At 40.3% G+C, this 18,851-nt stretch overlaps 1 protein-coding gene across 1 annotated transcript; it reads left to right on the top strand.

The window, feature by feature from the left end:
- Positions 1–244: 244 nt before the first annotated feature.
- Positions 245–18,135, top strand: grm2b (glutamate receptor, metabotropic 2b). The gene is made up of 5 exons (XM_054616706.1): positions 245–754; positions 11,975–12,812; positions 13,010–14,073; positions 16,882–17,074; positions 18,062–18,135. Exons 1-5 carry the CDS (start codon positions 245–247, stop codon positions 18,133–18,135), a joined length of 2,679 nt encoding a protein of 892 aa, XP_054472681.1.
- The last annotated feature ends 716 nt before the right edge of the window (positions 18,136–18,851 follow it).

The raw sequence follows: 18,851 nt of genomic DNA, 5'->3' as shown, positions 1-18,851 counted from the left end.
AACCTTAGAATATAGGTAAATAGTTAGGTAGATATATAGATGTATGGATAGATGGATAAATATATTAGTCAAATGCACTTCATGCTTAATTAACTTGGTAATTAGTTTTTCCTTTCGTTCACTCAGGAAATATCAAACATGCAACACCCACTGAGAGAAGACTTGACAGCGATTGGCCTCCAGACTCTGTGAACCTCTGCTCCTCTCTACTTCGACCAGCTGAACCCGGCTACCTGATCCTGCCATGCTGGGTGTAGTGCTCTGCCGCAGGTCGTTGGCCATTTCTGCCCATTACTGGCCTCTGCCGATACTCATGCTGGAGCTGCTGATACCAGGAGTCCTGCCCAACATCTCCAGATTACCACCCCCGGCCAAACGAGAGATCATCATGGACGGGGACTTGGTGATTGGAGGCTTGTTCCCAGTACACCATAAAGGTGATGGGATGGAGGACTGTGGTCAGATCAACAAGGAGAGAGGGATCCAGAGACTGGAAGCCATGCTGCTGGCACTAGATGAGATTAACTCCAGCGACCGCATCCTTCCCGGTCTCCAGCTGGGGGCCCACATTCTGGACACTTGCTCGAAGGACACATATGCTCTGGAGCAGTCCCTTGATTTTGTCAGGGCCTCCCTCACCAAGGTGCACGATCCAGGCTTCATCTGCCCAGATGGTTCCAGACCCGTCCAAAATGAGGTTCCACTTGCCATCTCTGGGGTCATTGGAGGATCATACAGTGACGTGTCCATTCAGGTAAATTAGCAAATTCATTCATCTCACAAGAAATATCAACAACCTTTAGTCACCTTAGCCATAATTGCAATGCACAGATTTTGCGTAGAGAAGTACTCTTGGCATGAGACAGTTGCAGAATCCAATACTCACGTTGTTATCAAGCCAACCTGAGCTAATGTCAAGTTAAATAAATAGCATAACATTTTATCATGGTAACACATTTTAGGCTTTTTGTGTCATTTTAAGCCACATCGTTACTTTGAAATAGCCGCAGTTAGGTTTAGGCAACAAAACCTAAGTTTTTGGGGCAGCTGTGGTGTAGTGGAGAGAAAGGTAGTTCTCCAATCAGAGGGTCGGTGGTTCGATACCCGGCTTCGGCAGTCGATGTGTCCTTGGGAAAGACACTTAACCCCAAATTGCTCCCGAAGGCTTGCCATCGGTGTGGACTGGATGTTGCATGAATGTTAGTTAGAGTCTGATGGTGGCACCTTGCATGGTAGCCTGTCATCAGTGTGTGAATGGGTGAATGATATGTAATATACTACTGATTGTAAGTCGCTTTGGATAAAAGCGTCTGCTAAATGACTGTAATGTAATGTAATGTAATAAGTATTCAAATAAGTGTGTAAACCTAGTCAAATGTTAACAATGTAATGTAAGTATGTAAGTATGGAAAACACGTCATAAACATCAATACTGTAGCTTCAAAATAGCTCTTTGCTACACAAACAACGGTCTCCTGGTTGAAAGTCCTGTTTGTTTGACCCATCGACCTCCACTCCTACCCATCATAAGTAGTCTTAATCTTTACTGTGTACTACGCCACTGGCTCCAAACATTGCACATGTATGCCTTTACATTGAAGTCAGTACAGATTTCATGGCATAAAATGACAATCAAAAAGCAAGAACAGCATTTTTATTGCACAGTAAATTACTGACAAATTGTCTGTGTCATCATAACACATTTTGGTGAGAACACGCTGGGTTGGGATTTCTCTGTTTTGATTTGAGCTTAATAGTTAGGTTTCATATTGCTGTTTTAAATATCACCTCGGCAAACCAAAGACCTATTGGTTCATCTGGATATCTACTTCTACTCTTAAATTGCTTTTTTGTGGTTGTAACGTTTTTTGTTATCACGCATATATTTCAAAGACTTTGCAATTTGAAGTATTTTGCAAATATTTTGCAACTTGAAGAAATTTTACCTACTCATAATTCATCAATAGTTTCATTCTGATATTGTGGATGGATATACAAACTTGCATACTTGAATCACAATCTCACTTACTGACATCTCAAACTTCCACTAATATAGATAATTACTGAAATTGCCTTGCAGCTCTGATTTTACCACCCGGAGGTCTCAACTTTGGCGGAAATAAGAACCCACCTGGGATGATTATGTTTGAAGCATCAACATCGACACAGAGACGTCCATCACTTTGTCAGCGACTTCATTTACGCGGTGCAAAGGAAACTGACCTTTCACACACACACACACACACACACACACACACACACACACACACACACACACACACACACACACACACACACACACACACACACACACACACACACACACACACACATACACACACGTATTAAAGGTTGCCAAAGGCGTTGCATCTGAGCATAATTAATTTATTCTGATGCCCTCACACGCCATAATCACCACGATGCACTGACTGTTGGTGAGACAAAGTGTGTAGGTATAATTCAGTTGCACGACAAATTCATTATAAACAAACGCACACAGATACTTAATACTTAAATCACGTAGACTTGATTTGCTTTCACATAGGGGCAGTTCAAATTACTGTGATGGCGTACCATGATTTTCATGCTTGTACCTGTAGCAATTGGTTGACTGGTTGTTTCCTATTAAAGCTGATGGAAATTCACTGTATACATCTTAAGTGAAATGATGTCAGACTAATGCTGATTTACTAGATCTTGCAAAAACTCCATTGTTCCATTCATCCATCCATCCATTAACTTCTGCTTATTCGGAGTTCGGTCATGGGGGCAGGAGACTTAGCAGGGTATTTCAGTCATCCCTCTCCCCACCAACGTTTTCCACATCCAGATGAGATGTAAAATCCCCTTCTGGGTCTTCCCCGGGGCCTCTTACCAGTAGGACGTGCTCGGAAAAACGTCTTAAGGGAGGCGTTCAGAAGGCATCCTAATCAGTTGATTAAAGTTGATTAAACAGTGAGGATTACCAGCTACCACCCAAATGGCAAAATCCACCACAGATCTTTTCGACAATAACCCCTTTTAGAACAGGGAGGATATTAAGTTTGTTTTGTCAACATACATGATGGGAAACACTTCCACCCAATTGCATCCATTGAAAAGGTCAGAGCTGATTAAAACATGTGCTGCGTGCAACAACTACACAAACAGCATGACTAATGTTGGACGTTTTCACACATGACGTACATTAGGCATTACATGAATATTTTAGATCACACATGGAACTCCTGATGACTGAATCGATGCTTACAAATATGCAGCAGTGTTTATGCAGCATTATCAGTGTAAATGCTACTGTATGAAGATGGCATTGTAAGTATAGATGTTGAAAATGTTCAGTTAATCAATGCATATCAAATCACTCAGTTTTAGATGTTGTGTCATCAGGGTTGATTGTAAAGATATAATGATGCTGATGAATGGATTCCAGTGGTTTCCAATGGAGAGGTGGATATTGAGTATTTATTGACCAGCTAAGCCCAAGGAGGGGGATGGAGTTTGGGTGACGAAATGTATTTTAGTTCAGCGATAAAAGAGCATAAAAAAGCAGTTGATCCCAATTAATCTAAAAAGAAAAACAATATGACACATGTTCAAATACCACAGAAGCACAGGCTGAAGCCACAGCTCATTATTTCTATACACTTCTAACGATGCATTCAGGCAAAAAGTCCTTGTGTCGCACTAATACTGAAATACTAGTTAATTATCAGACAGTTTATAGTTTACTTTGGTACACAAGTGGCTGTGTTCTACAAATGTTTTGTTCCTTACTGCAAAAATTCACCCTTTTCCTCTAACTCACTTTGTTTTGCATGTGTCCTTTTTCCCTTAAACTTTCACATTTCTACTTTTGGAAAATCTTTTTTGCCAAAGAGCATTAGATGAGAAGATACACCATTTCATGTATGTCTGTTGAATTTGAAACTACATCCAGGACACAGTTAGCCTAAGTTAGCATGGAGAATGAAATAACGGAAACAGCTACCCCCCCCCAAAAAAAACACTTATCACTTATTCATACATGTTAAAGTTTGTTAAGTTAATGCTAAAGCCTAAGAGAAAAACAACTAATTGATGTTACAGGGTGTATTATGTACTGAACTAGCTAAGCTAACAATCTCCCAGCTGTAGCTATCACATAGACATTAACAGTCAGATATAAGAGTGTTATTCTTCCCAGCTTACTCGTGGAAGGAAAGCAAATACGCTTCCCCCCCCAAAATATCAAACTACCTCTTTGAACAACCTCTGAATCCTTTCAGGTATACTGTTTTTCTTTTTGATATGTAGAACTTTCATGAAACTTGACAAATATTTTATAATTCTCCTTTTGAAGTATGGAAATTGTATTTGTATTTGATATCTAATACCACACAGTGAGTTAAATATGGGAAGCACTGATTGTTTGAATAAGTTAAATCCTGCAGCCTCTTTGACTGTGGTTCCCTTGACGTCTGCTAAAACAACGTCATAATATGATCCAAACTTTTAGAAGTTTGCCAGGAGTCTGCAGTAATGAGAGCTTCATGTCAGCATGCTGAAGCACAGTCAGACAGACTGGACAGAGGATGTCCATCTTACCATGCTGGAGTAATTTAAAGCCTTTAAACACGGGGCTTCTTCACTTAGAAAGAAGTGGATAATATAGATTTTCTCCTCCTGTAGCATTAGTTACAAGGCTTAAATAAAAGAACAGCATGTTTTTAAGAGGCATGAAAAGGACTGTGTGTGTGTGTGTGTGTGTGTGTGTGTGTGTGTGTGTGTGTGTGTGTGTGTGTGTGTGTGTGTGTGTGTGTGTGTGTGTGTGTGTGTGTCTCTCACTGTGAATGCGTCTCCAGCGACCACACAGTCACAAAGAGAAGCTCACTGCTTTTGAGTGTTTTTGTATGAATTTGAATACATACCTCCACTGTCACTTCGCTCAACAGCCTCTTTGTTAGTGCCCTTCACTTTCTGGGACGCTTTAATGAATCGAGCCGTGAGAGCGCAGAGAAACCTGTGGTGGGATTTTTTTGGGAGGTCACTAATTTACACAGTCCCCATTTATCCTAAAGAAGCACTTTGTGGGGATGAGGAGAGCGTTTTAAAACTGGGCAGGACAAGTGCCAGGGATGGTACTTTGAGAGGAGCTGCTTTTCCCATCTGTGGGGGTGCATCTCCTTTGGCTGGCAAGGACGTGTCCACCTGCGTGTGGAGAGGAGGCTGACGCTGCCTGCCGCTGGGGCCAAGGACGAGATGTGGGAAAGATGGTGGGAGATGAGCCAGTTTCTCCTCAGCCTCAAAAGGATTCTGTCATAATTAGCCTAGAAGTATTTAGAGTCTTTCATCATCTTCTCACTCATTTTGGTGTATGTTGTTGTCCCTGTGGTCTTCTCACTGTTTCAATCTTTTTTAAAACAGTCTTTATTACCATCTGGGATGCTAGCTTTATAGAATGGACCATGATGAAAGATGACTCAGTCCTCACAGCCTACACATTTTACAGTTATGAATTTAACCCAGCCACATAGAGCCATAATGGGAAAAAAAGAACAATAAAATCATTCTGAACTATACCCACACTTCTGCAAAAATAACATTATCTTCAAATTCACAAGCTACTATACTTTCACCCTCACACAGTAAAAACAAGCTGAAATCTGCTCAGAGCCATAATTACAACTTTGTCTTAAACGTGGACTTTATGCAAATAACTTTAAGCTCAAAGCCACACTGAAACTGTTGCACATGTCCTTAAACTCGTATGCACACAAAGAGGACAAATCAAGTATATGAATGCTTATAATCACTAAAGAACTATGAAATCGTTGCAGGACAGTTCAACAGCCTATCTCTAAGTAATATGGCACTACTGTATGAGTCATTCTCCCGTCAGATGATAGATATTGAGATCCTAGTATCCACAAAATGTAATATCCTAAAACATACACTCCAAAATCGCCAAATCCTTTAAGACCATTAGACAAACTGTCAAATGACTGCTGATGCTGCTGGGAAGGCCTTCAACAATTTGAGAGTTCATATCTGTCCTGCAATATATATTGATGTTTGATATTTTTGTTTTTTCTGTGCTTTATTAAGTCTGTGTCTCCGTCTCAACTGGAGAGGGCTCTATCTTTATTGTGTTTTCGTCTTCAGATTGCGTCGGGTGAAAAAAAATCCTGCCTTGGTGTTAACTTCAAAAGGGTCTTGTTTATCATGTGATATTATAGCTGAATCCCCCTCCACCCCCCCCCCCCCCCATCCTCTCTTCTTCTTCACTGCTAGAGACTGTTGTTGTTGTTTTTTTACTGAAATTTTTTAGCACATTCGGTGTAGACGGCTCCCTAATTAGCACACGAGGATGTCATTCAAAGTGAAGAAAACATTGTAATGACTGGAAGGTTGGTTAGAGTCAAGACCCACACGGTCAATGATATTGCTAGCCTATCGATTTCTAGATCCACTTCCCTTCATCTTGTCTGTCTGAGAGCTTCTCACACGGTATCAGAGGAATAAATTAGCAGCCGCTGCTCTGAACCTGTGGCTGGTATTTAGAATGGTGTGTGACAGAAGCACTGCGCTCCAGTCTCGAAAAATTACTGAACTTATCAAGTTTATTTCACAGTTAGCTAGAGGCTAGAAGTGATATTTCAATGTTTCAAGCTAAGCAGATGATGAAGTGGAACATTTTTCTCAGACGCATCCTTGTGCTTGCGAGTGGTTCCAAAGGTCGCTCTTGTGCTGAGCATTGTTTTACTGGTGGGAGGAGATAATAGATGTAAGTTTAATGTGAAGAATTGTCTTCTCCTCTCACAGTGCATACAAGCAGATCAGCACACATTCCCAGCTATACACACAGACATGAATATATGCAGTATGAACTTATGTATGAAACACGTGCATTTTCTGATTTGAAGACCATATTATTTGCTTAGGCCTTTGTTGTATGTATGCTTTTATGTGTGTGCGTGTGTATATGTGTGGGTGTCTGCAAATGCAGCTCACATCGAGTTCACTTAAATAAAGACATGTGCTATCCCTCACCTTCAGCAAACAATACCTCACATGAGATTACACTTCTGAAATCAAGCCAAAAGTGACTTCTATTTCTATTGTATAAGCCTTCTAAATGCTTGTATTTTATATGGCAATTGAAATATATGAGAACTGAATGCATTTTTGTATGATTTCCCTTCTATGGGAATAATTTCTCATTTTCAGAAATTTAACTAGATTGTTCCTAAATTGGACCAAACGCAAGCTTGGCACGGATGATTTGGGCTGCTGTTTCTACAACATCTGTGTTTATCTTTGGAATTACATGGTTTTTGAAAGTACTACACTGAGAACAAGCATTGAGATTGTTAAATCAGTTAAACTCTGTTTTAACAACAGTGTACTTTAATGAATTTGCCTTAAGCAACCATCAATAATCACATGTTGTGGTTCAGTTTAGGTCAATGTACCTTGTTCGCATTGTCATTACACATGCACAGTTTAGGATGTACTTATGCAAACATCCCTATGATTCACAGAAGACATTCATTTTGTAATTAAGTCTTTGCTCTTAATTGTCAGCAGTCACATTTCACTCATACAATTCGAATACAGTATACCAAATTTGGTAGTGATGTGCATCATATCCATTATGCATAACTTGTATTTCTGAACCATTGGTAAGTGGCAGGGCTGGTGCACTGTACATCCTGAACTTTCACTTTGCATGCCATCTACTGTATCTACTGTAGGGCTCAGCTTGACAGGGGCCTCTGGGACATACAGATGGACTTTCCATGTTGAAAACAATCATGACAGACACATGAGTAAGAGATTGCCCATGTTCCATCTGTCTCATATCTTTCCTTAATGCCTGGAATCCCATAATACTGCTCCTCGTGATGCATCTTGTACTCATCATAATTTCAGATTCAGCTACAGCTTCTGGATTCATAACTTTTAAGATCTAAAGATGAGGGACTTTAAAATGGTATTTGCATGCAGTCTATTGATTATATTATAACAATATTGACTGAACAGATGTTGTCACAAATATACCATATTCACAAGCTTATGCTGGTGATGCTGGTGCATCACTATTGTCTCTCATTCCATATGTCCTTGAAATATCATAACACAATGCTGTCCACCTACTTCGACATGTTTAGATATTGCTGTAAAGATTCAAAGGGAAGTGCAACCATGTGGTGTGAGGTGACTGTAGACCTAAACACTGCACTCTGTAAACATTAAGTACACATTATATATTGTTCATGCATGGGCTGTTCTTCATGTAAAACATTTGTTGGAAGCTTGTGTCACAGAGGGGACTAAATCCGGTGCTAAAAGTGAGGGAGAAAGCTAAGGGAACGATAAATGGGATCCTCGTAAATGTTTTCTTGTTGGCACAAATACGCATCTTTTTGTTTAAAGATCCCCCCAAGTCATGTTTAAGAAATTGAAGAAAATGCTGCTTTGAAACATTCTTTGTGTCTGGTTTGTTGTGAAAATGTGAACATTCTTGAAACTACACTACTTCTCTCTCATCCTGAATGTGAATATTCTTACTGCTGGGCACAAGACTACTTCACTTAGTAAGTCTACTCTCTCTATGTACACCATTTGCAACCTGGACCATAATTGTTTTTTTAAACTTGTAGTTATGTGCCAAATATTGCTTGCACATTACAAATGTAATACAAAAACTGCCTTCTGTCAAACTTGGTACATAAATCACTCTGTATAGGATTTAGGCAGGGCAAATTTATTCATATAGAACCTTTCAACAATGCATAAGACAAGATATAATAAAAATGCAGAGCAATGTAAAAAGACACAAAAATGTGATTGAAAATAATAAAAAAAATTGAATATAAAATAGAATATAACTGATCAACAGTTACAGTGCAGTGTGAGATCTGAATAAATAGTCCTAAATGTAATTTAATTTAAAAAAAGGACAATAAAAAGCAATATAATAGTGCAGTATCCATTTATTTATGCTTTGGTCAAAACCTACCTAATTGAATATTGAATATTTATCTGTCACGGACTCGACATTAGTTCCCGTCTGCCAAACAAGCAGCTGACATTAATGGAAATGAGCAAAACTCTTCTTGACACATGATGAGATATGGTGCAGTTTCATTAGTTTTTGTTAGAAATATTATTCAATCACTGAACTGTGTTTATAATAGAGCATGTTTTATATTACTGCCCACTTCATTGCAAAGTTTAAGTGTGAAGGAACACGAAATGGCAGGAGAATTCATAACGTCTACTTTATAAGGAAACATCATAGAAACAATCATTGTTTCACTAATGAACCTACTTAATAATAAAACCAAAACAAGATCTTTACTGCGTAATGTCCTGCCATAATTATTGGGGTCATTAATCTAATTAATGCAATGATTTGCAAATTTATACAAATCTGTATGTATAGTTGTACAAACTTTATCTCACTGAGCCAATTGAAATTACCAATAGATATTATTCAGAGCAATAATATTTAAAAAAGTATTACTTTATGTAATAAATATGAAAATATATTCAAGAGGGTGCCTTAAAATCCAATCAGACCTTATTATACAGGAAAGCTGTGGTGTGTTTTTTTAGATACTGTGGTCTAAGATACAGCATGCCACAATTGGGAACCTTTTTGGATTTTTAAACCAGTGGACCGTGAAGAGCACCTAATTGGTACCTCCAAATTCTGCAGCTGTGATCCAAACAAGCTACGTTGGGCCATGTCTTAATGTGTTCAGGTTACAGTAAAGTCTACTAGCTATGTATTGACAATGATTTAGCTTAGTGAGAGTCTTGATTTAGTGTCAGTCAAAGTGGCTGCAAAGCTTGCACACTGTACCATAGAGTGGTTGGACTTAATTACGAAATAAAATGCAAGTTTGGAGCTTCTGGCGTTTCATGCAATGAGAGAAAATTAATAGTATGATACGCCTGAGACAATACTGTAGCGAGAGAGGGAAATACCACATGAAGACGAACAGGCTGTTACTGTCACACACTCCAGTAACGTTCTGAAAGGTGCGCTGTCAAGCTTCTCCAAGAATCTATTGATGAAGGCCAAAAGCCTGTCTGAAAATCCTGCAAGAGGAAACTACCATATTATCATGCAAGTGTGACTGACTGACTGACTTGCTGTGGCTGCTCGTACTCTGCTGCATACAAAATACTGTATAGATCCCATGCAACATAAATTAATCAGTAAATGCAGGGCTCTAGCACTGTTCCCCATACATGAACAAGGGAAATCCTGCCACTCAGTGGGTAATTTGATGAGGCCTCTGCCCTATATTCTGCTATAAACAGTGGATAGGACTACTGCCGGGTGCAGTGCGCTTGTCTAAATACATCATATTTACTTCATTCATCCCTTCAAGAACTTGTAGTGTGCCTGTCCTTCCTGCTGGCTCTTGTCTTTGGGGTGCATTAGCTTAACAAGGTTAAGCACAGGGCCGCTCGCAGATCAGGATTAATGTCAGTTATTGCTGGGGCAGTAATGTATGCTTACAGATATTTGAGTCTTGACCAAAGTTATGGACCAATCAACTGACAGAGTGACATTGTCAACCCAAGAGCCATTCCAGTGCATGACTAAGAACAGATTGTTGTGTAACATGTTCAGGGCTTGTAACAAATGCAGAAAATTGTGCTCCAAGTGCACATACAGCATAAAACGCTAATATCATAGAAGATATTTATTTCTCTGTTTAACTTGTTGTGGGTTGGATTCAGAAAACTGTGACCAAGAATGATACATTTAATGGGACTTAGTATGGCTGTGGAAGGTTTCAATTACATCCATGGGGATGCCATTGTTTGGGAAGCCTGCAGGCAAACAATGATCCCTGAGGGAGGAGGTAGTCATATTAAAGCTCATGGGTATTCACTAATCATCACTGCATCTCATGAGGAATCCTGCAAAAATGATGAGTTTTCACCAGCTCTCTATTATAGTTAGCTCTGTAATGCAGTGTGGGAAAATAATTGCCATGATTTTGTGTTACTCTGACACCATAATTTCTGCAGGCTTGTGTCCAACATGGATGCCTCGCTGAGTTTTCACTCAAAGATTATCATCCACCCCTGTTGAACTCAGCACCACCAACTATCATCTCCAGAATAAAATCAATATGGATGTCTGGGTTGCTGTAGGTGGGCATCATAACTTCTGGCAGAATCTGTCATGGGACTTTAATGACTTGACAGAATGGCTTTAACTCGGAAAAAACAGGAGAAACGCACTGATAAAATTCTTATCTCTGTGCCATTGTTGCTATTGTTATCAGACACTCTCTGGGAGAGGATTTGTGGCAACCGCTGCTAGTGATGTGGATCCCTGACAGAATAAACAGTTTGAGATGGAGGAACATTGAATTGTTGCCGTTTCCACCGCCGGTCTCCTCCACAGAGCTGAAGCACATCAGACAGCAGCTCTGCCCTTTCATGGCTCCACTTCACCTACAACTAGACGGATATCTACAAGCTGAGAAGCAAAGAGGTTTAACAAGACTTGAGGGATTTGTAATGAAGCATTGCAGCGTTTTGTAGAACAAGTACATTTTAAAGACGTTTATCACAATAACAGTACATTCTGAGATAATGAATTTCAACTTGAGGGAAAATATGACTTTAATGCACTCACAATTGTTGGCTATTGTCATGCCATTTAAACCACATGAATGTTGTAACATTCAACTATCAATTTTTATGCCTGCCAGCTGCAAAATAATCTGCAACTGTATTGCTCTGTTAAAGTGGTTTGAATCCATGTTATTAGAATAACTATAATAATAAGAACTTATGTTATGTAACCAAGATGTCTACCATGTAGCAACAACATCCTTAAATTGATTCTTGACCTTCATGCTTTATGCCATGCTTCTGCCATGGTTCGTGTCACAGCATACTATGACACCAATCCAATATTAAAGTGACCTAATTAAATATTTTTACTCTCTTTCACCAGGTGGCCAACCTCCTGCGATTGTTCCAGATCCCTCAGATCAGCTATGCCTCCACCAGTTCAAAGCTCAGCGACAAGACCCGCTATGATTACTTTGCCCGCACTGTACCCCCTGACTTCTACCAGGCCAAGGCCATGGCAGAGATCCTGCGTTACTTCAACTGGACCTACGTGTCGACAGTAGCATCTGAGGGCGACTATGGTGAGACTGGCATTGACGCCTTCCAGCAGGAGGCCCGCACTCGCCAAATCTGCATCGCCACCTCAGCCAAGGTAAGCCGCACCATGAACCGCCAGGGCTATGATAATGTGATCCGCGCTCTGCAGCAGAAGTCCAACGCCAAGGTGGTCATCCTGTTTACTCGCAGTGAAGACGCTCGTGAGCTGCTGGTGGCCGCTGCTCGCATGAACGCCACCTTCATCTGGGTGGCCAGCGATGGATGGGGAGCGCAGGAGAGTGTGGTGAGGGGCAGCGAGACGGCGGCAGACAGGGCTTTCACCATCGAGCTGGCCTCCTACCCAATTAGAGAGTTTGAGGACTACTTCACCAAGCTGAACCCGTACACCAACACAAGGAACCCGTGGTTCAAAGAGTTCTGGGAGCACCGCTTTAGCTGTAACCTCCAGGAACCAGGCTGCAGTGAACACAACCTCAGAGATGGAACTTTTGAGCAGGAGTCCAAGATCATGTTTGTGGTAAATGCAGTCTATGCGATGGCCTATGCTCTGCACAACATGAGGCAAGCTGTGTGCTCCAACACATCCAAGGTCTGTGATGCCATGAAGCCAGGTAATGGGAAAAGGTTCTACAAGGAGTTCATCTTGAAGACCAAGTTTGAAGGTAAACACAGAAATGAAAGAAAACTCAGACAAAAAGTAATTATTAAATTAAAATGAATGCTTGTATTTTATATATATATTAAACACACAATATACAATTCAAAACTAAGATTAATTCCAGAACAATCTTGTAACAAAATTAATTGTGTCCTCTTTTCATTTTCTATTATGCTTTTTTGCTGTATTTTTTCCTCCCAGCTCCATTCAGACCTGTAGACACACAGAATATGGTGCGCTTTGACTCTTTTGGCGACAGCATCAGCCGCTACAACATCTTTCATTACCACAAAGAAGAGGGAAAGTTTGTTTACAGAAAGGTTGGCTACTGGGACCAGAACCTGACCCTGAACACCAGCCTGGTACCGTGGCCTAGCCTCGTACCACCCACCTCCCAGTGCAGTGACCCCTGCAAGAAGAACGAGGTGAAGAGCATGCAGCCCGGAGATGTGTGCTGCTGGATCTGTATCCCCTGTCAGCCCTACCAGTACCTGCAGGATGCATTCACCTGTGCTGACTGTAGCTTTGGTCGGTGGCCCCTGGCTAACTTGACAGGCTGTTATGATCTGCCTGAAGAATATATCCGCTGGGAGGATGCATGGGCCATTGGGCCAGTCACCATCTCCTGCCTTGGCATACTGTGTACTCTGTCTGTAGTGGGCCTGTTCTTCAAGAACAATGAGACGCCTGTGGTTAAAGCAAGTGGACGTGAACTCTCTTACATCCTCTTGTTGGGAGTGCTGATGTGCTACCTCATGACCTTCATTTACATCGCCAAACCGTCCACTGCTGTTTGCACCCTACGTCGACTAGGCCTGGGCACCTCATTCGCAGTGTGCTACTCAGCTCTTCTGACCAAGACCAACCGTATCGCTCGCATCTTCAGCGGGGTGAAAGATGGAGCCCAGCGGCCACGCTTCATCAGCCCCGCCTCCCAGGTTGCGATCTGCGGCGCTCTTATCTCCTGCCAGCTGCTGGTGGCTGTTATATGGCTGCTGGTGGAGGTGCCAGGGGTTCGAAAGGAGGTGGGTCCTGAGAGGAGAGACGTGGTCACCCTCAAGTGCAGCAGCAGGGACTCCAGCATGCTCATGTCACTCACCTACAACTGCATCCTCATCATCCTCTGCACCGTCTACGCATTCAAGACGCGAAAGTGCCCTGAAAATTTCAACGAGGCCAAGTTCATCGGCTTCACCATGTACACCACCTGCATCATCTGGCTCGCTTTTCAGCCCATCTTCTATGTCACTGCCAGTGACTACAGGGTAACTATCTATGAATTTCTATTTTTTTATAATGTCAACTATGAGTATCATTATAATTTATATTTCTAGAAACTTCTCAAGGCCCCTGTTAATAATGTACACAAAGTCTAAAAATGTGTAAAAACTATCCCCAGTGTGTTTCCTAAAGAATAAGGTGTCACTTTCACATTCCATTTGATCACCGTCAACCAGATTCATGAAAGAGCGCGGTCTCATTTCATGTGGGCTGAAGGATCTTTCAAGACAAGAACAAAGACACTGGAGACAGAACAGGCTTGAATATACAGATTCATAGAATCACGGCATTTCTAAATGCTTAGTGACACATTTCAAGTGCAAATAAGGATTTGTGGAGATTTATTACAGTTTTTGTTATTATATGCTAAAATCACAACTGAGGCTATGGTGAACTCACCAAGTAGTGTTATGGCCTGTAGTAAAAATAATTTGTAAGCAGGGACATGGAGTGCCGGCTTATTTAGTGGCACTGCCTCCTGTAACAGTCTGAGGAAATATGACATATCTGTGGTCACAAGGGAAGAAAGTTATGCAGCCTTCAGCCTTTACACAAAGGCTAAAGGCTGCATTTACCCGGCATCTCATACATGACATTGAATAAATGGGCTGAATATGCATAACTATTACTGGACTTGTTTGAGATACTGCAGCAGGCAAATAATTTAATATACGTAATATATAAGTAGAAAATTTATAGCTGCAAGGTCAAATTAATGTATTTATCCATGTCGTGTAAAGTAAGACAAATAAGACAAAACATCGGGGCCAAAGCTGACAGACCATGTAAGTTATGAGCGCCGGTGCCTAAGGCAGACTCAAGGCTACTGCCACAGCTTTTGGTCAGGGTGTGCAACAAGGCCTTTGTTGTGCAAACAGATGGGGGGAGGTCTAGATCACAAAGGCTTTGTATCATCATGGGATACCTCAGGCTTTTCATGTCTGTAGTGATCAGCCTTCCCGGCACCCAAACCATGAACCAACAAACCTTTACCTCTCCTGGTCCCCAGTGGGATTTATGAAACCGGTCGAGCATTGTTGAATATACGGCTTTGCCTTGATGCCATGGTTCTGTGTGACACCAATAATAATGGCTGTTAGTTCAGTTGCCACATTTCAAATTAGTGTTGGATAGCACAGAGATATTCTAATGAGAGACTAGCCTTGTTGCCCAGTGAGTCATGATGAACTCAAGGTTTCACAGATGGATACAGATATTATCTTATGTTCAGATACGTGTCCTTTATCAACTCTCCTTCACCTGAACCGTTTCATTTTCTCATTATATCAAAAGTGAGCATGATCACTGTATAAATAGTCAATGTCTGATGTATATGCCAAATAGTCTGGTAAATTCTACATTAATTCGTACATTCTTTGTTTTTAAATAGATTTTCAAAAGAGAATTTGCAATAAATTAAAATACTGAATCATAAAAGACAAGGAAAGTGTGAAAACAATTGTTAATATGCAGTTGTACCTAAATTAAAATTCAAATATCTGTTGCAAAACTATAAAGATAAATATTTAAGAAGGATATAAAAAAATTATGAAATAAAGACAATGAAAGATTTAACAAGGCTCTGAGAATTAAATACAGTAAAAAGTATAATCTCATTCTCTTTGCTGTCAGTTTTAAAGTAAGAACACAGAAGGGTTTGCACGGTGCTGCAGTATGTCCTGCTGGTAATTCATAATTATTTGTATAAAGAACTGTTAAATGGAAATAGCTTTATGGCTGAAAAAGATAAGGAGCTGCAGGCAAAACACAAGTGTAGTAATATTACCCATAGTCTTGGCGGTGTTTTCACCAATTATTTTTGTAGTCTAGAGTTTGAATTGATGAGGACTTAGCATATTTCTGCAGTGTTGTTGTTGGGAGTTATGTTTACATAGGTTCACTTCATGCTGTGGTTCTGCAAATAGAAGTTCCTGGACTGCAGGGGTAACCAGTGGGGTGGGAAGAGATGCTGCTCTGGAAGATGACCCCAGCAGTCAGCTCACATTAGCAGCTGAAATATGACTAACAAGGCCCTGACTTTCCAGGACAGCCAGCTGCGCTTATTCCACATTCTTCTTTTTGACCTCACGTTCATGCACATACAGATACACAATTAGAATTTCTGACAATCATAATTGAAAACTTCACTCACACACACACACACACACACACACACACACACACACACACACACACACACACACACACACACACACACACACACACACACACACATAACTGAAACTAGTAATGTGGCTAATAGTACTAGAATAATAAATGTATGTAACGGGCACAAGAGATTTATGTTTTTGTAATAACTGCACAATACTGCAGCTTACGGCACATTTAGGACAAATCCTTTCAATTTAGCTATTTTTAATTGATTTAGGGCTCATAAGTTGCACAGTGTTTATTTGACAGGGAGGTCATGATTGGTTTGGGAGTGATTGGTTGAGTGATTTTTGGATAGCCACTAGAGGGACTTCTACTTACTGGATTAAAGATTTGGGAATCACAAGAAACTCGTCAAACTGTGAGATTGCATCAAAGGCTTTAGTGAAGTAACAGGTGTGTGTGTGTGTGTGTGTGTGTGTGTGTGTGTGTGTGTGTGTGTGTGTGTGTGTGTGTGTGTGTGTGTGTGTGTGTGTGTGTGTGTGTGTGTGTGAGAGAGAGAGTGTGACAGGCCCAGGTGGCCTTTGAACAAACTTCATTAGTCCTTTTGAAGACAAAAAGGTTGAAATCCAAGTGCAGGCTGATGTATTCATCATCACCCACTCTCCGTCTCCTCACAGGTGCAGACCACCACCATGTGCATCTCCGTCAGTCTGAGTGGTTCGGTGGTTCTCGGCTGCCTCTTTGCCCCGAAGGTTCACATCATCCTGTTTCAGCCCCAGAAAAACGTGGCCTCACTGAGAGGCACAGCCACCCGCTTCAGTGCCACAGTGTCTGCTACTGCCTCCGCTCCCAGCTCCAGCTACTCTAAAGGTACCAGTATCCACTTCATCTAGTACTCATCGCTCTATTTAGTACTGTGAAAGAAATCGTAAACACCAGCACAAAGGTATATGTGTTAATGAATGTTTTAGACTGAAAGTTTTATCACTAATTTGGCACTCTAATAGCCTGTCACAGTTAAGGTTTCCAAAATAGGATATAAGTAATTATAATGCATCTTGAAATACATTTTGCACACAATACTGAATGTTTTTTGTTTTGTTTTCTTGTGTCAGTGTGGCTAAGCAATTAAAATCCAGTGATTATGTTCCTTTTCATGTTGGATAAGTAAGTCTTATCTAAAGCTCATTAATAAACTAACAACTAATTCACAGTCCAAACTACACAAATTAGCACGGACACAAAAAGTTTACTTAGTGCACTGAGTGGAACTTTCTTAGAGCTGTGAGGGCTCAAATTGCTTTTTGTCCAAACTACAACTGTGCAATTAAAGGGCTAGTGCTAGTCTAACTTTTATTGCTTCACCTTGACTAAAGACCTCTTAATCATCAGATTTGTTTTTTAGTATTTAGACAATTTTACATAAGTAAAAGTAGAAAATACAACAAAGTAAAAATACTCAATTACAAGTTAAAATACTGCATTTCAAATCTTAAGTAAAAGTACAAATGTATGTGTTATGCAGACAAACTGCCTCTGCGATTGTTGTATTGATATATAATCTTTATATTATTGTTACTGATACATCCGAGTATCATTTTACTGTTTAACTGCATACTATACTGGTGAGTACATTAATCTGTAACAATGCGTCATATTATCAGCTGATCGTATGTTTTGTAAGTAGTCTTAAACAGCATAGCAGCTGTCAAATACAGTAAATGTGTAGTAATAAGAGGACTTTTTTTCTACCCTGACCAAGACAGACTTGTAGAGTCTGTTTCTGTCATTTCCATACTTTGGCTAACATTAAAAAAAAATCTTTCTGGCTAACATCAGTGTTTTTCTTTTTCCAAGGCTCAGCCTCTAACTACGTGCCAGCAGTTTGTAACGGCCGTGAGGTGGTGGACTCTACAACGTCCTCTTTGTGAAAAAAAAAGCTTCCTCTCTAAGCACAATTGACCATCCCTTCATCACTCATCCCTTCATCAAACAGGGCTGTGTACAACAGAGCCCCCACGCCATCTAACATGCTACGGAGAGATAACTCTGTCTGGATAGACTGACTGACAGTGGCAAGGGTAATTCTTAACTGTGAAAGCTAAATGATGTTCATACAGTGAGCAGTATGTATCAATTGTAAAGCCTTTTTGTATAGATTTATTATTCTGTGATCTCCTTGGTTTACAGATGTAGATGTGAGTAAATGCACCGTGCCTTGTCCTAAAGAGTCTTGTTGTCAAATGGGTGGTTGTGAAGCAATAGTGTTATACAAAACAAAAGGCTGTTCTCATCTTGTCCTTAAAGTGCTGTGAATATATCCAAATGTTGTAGACATTGACAAAAAAAAAAGCTATGAAATAAATGTAGCCCTTCTGTTCTACAAAAATACGTGACTAACCTTTTTGAATGTGATGAAAAGTAGGCAAATATATAATATAAAGGAGGTGTGTTAATGTCGACTGGTATAACAGTGTGTGCTTTCCTGTAATCTATGTAAATAAAATGTTTTTTTTTAACATGAAAGATTAAATACAGTTTTGTTTTGGTTCACTCATGCAAGTCTTATCCGTATTATCGTATTAAATGCAGCTATTCAGAGACAATAACAGCTTTTGCGCACAGGGTTAATTTTTTTTTTTCTCCA

The sequence above is a fragment of the Anoplopoma fimbria genome, chromosome 17 (genome assembly GCF_027596085.1).
Source record: "Anoplopoma fimbria isolate UVic2021 breed Golden Eagle Sablefish chromosome 17, Afim_UVic_2022, whole genome shotgun sequence".
Classification (NCBI taxonomy): Eukaryota; Metazoa; Chordata; class Actinopteri; order Perciformes; family Anoplopomatidae; genus Anoplopoma; species Anoplopoma fimbria.
Note: the sequence above shows the minus strand (reverse complement) of the source record. Positions and strands in the feature narration are given on the sequence as shown.

Coding starts and splice junctions, on each gene's coding strand:
- grm2b (XM_054616706.1), top strand. CDS start 245: ATGCTGGGTGTAGTGCTCTGCCGCAGGTCGTTGGCCATTTCTGCCCAT. Junction 755..11,974: donor ACAGTGACGTGTCCATTCAG/GTAAATTAGCAA, acceptor CTCTTTCACCAG/GTGGCCAACCTCCTGCGATT. Junction 14,074..16,881: donor TCACTGCCAGTGACTACAGG/GTAACTATCTAT, acceptor GTCTCCTCACAG/GTGCAGACCACCACCATGTG.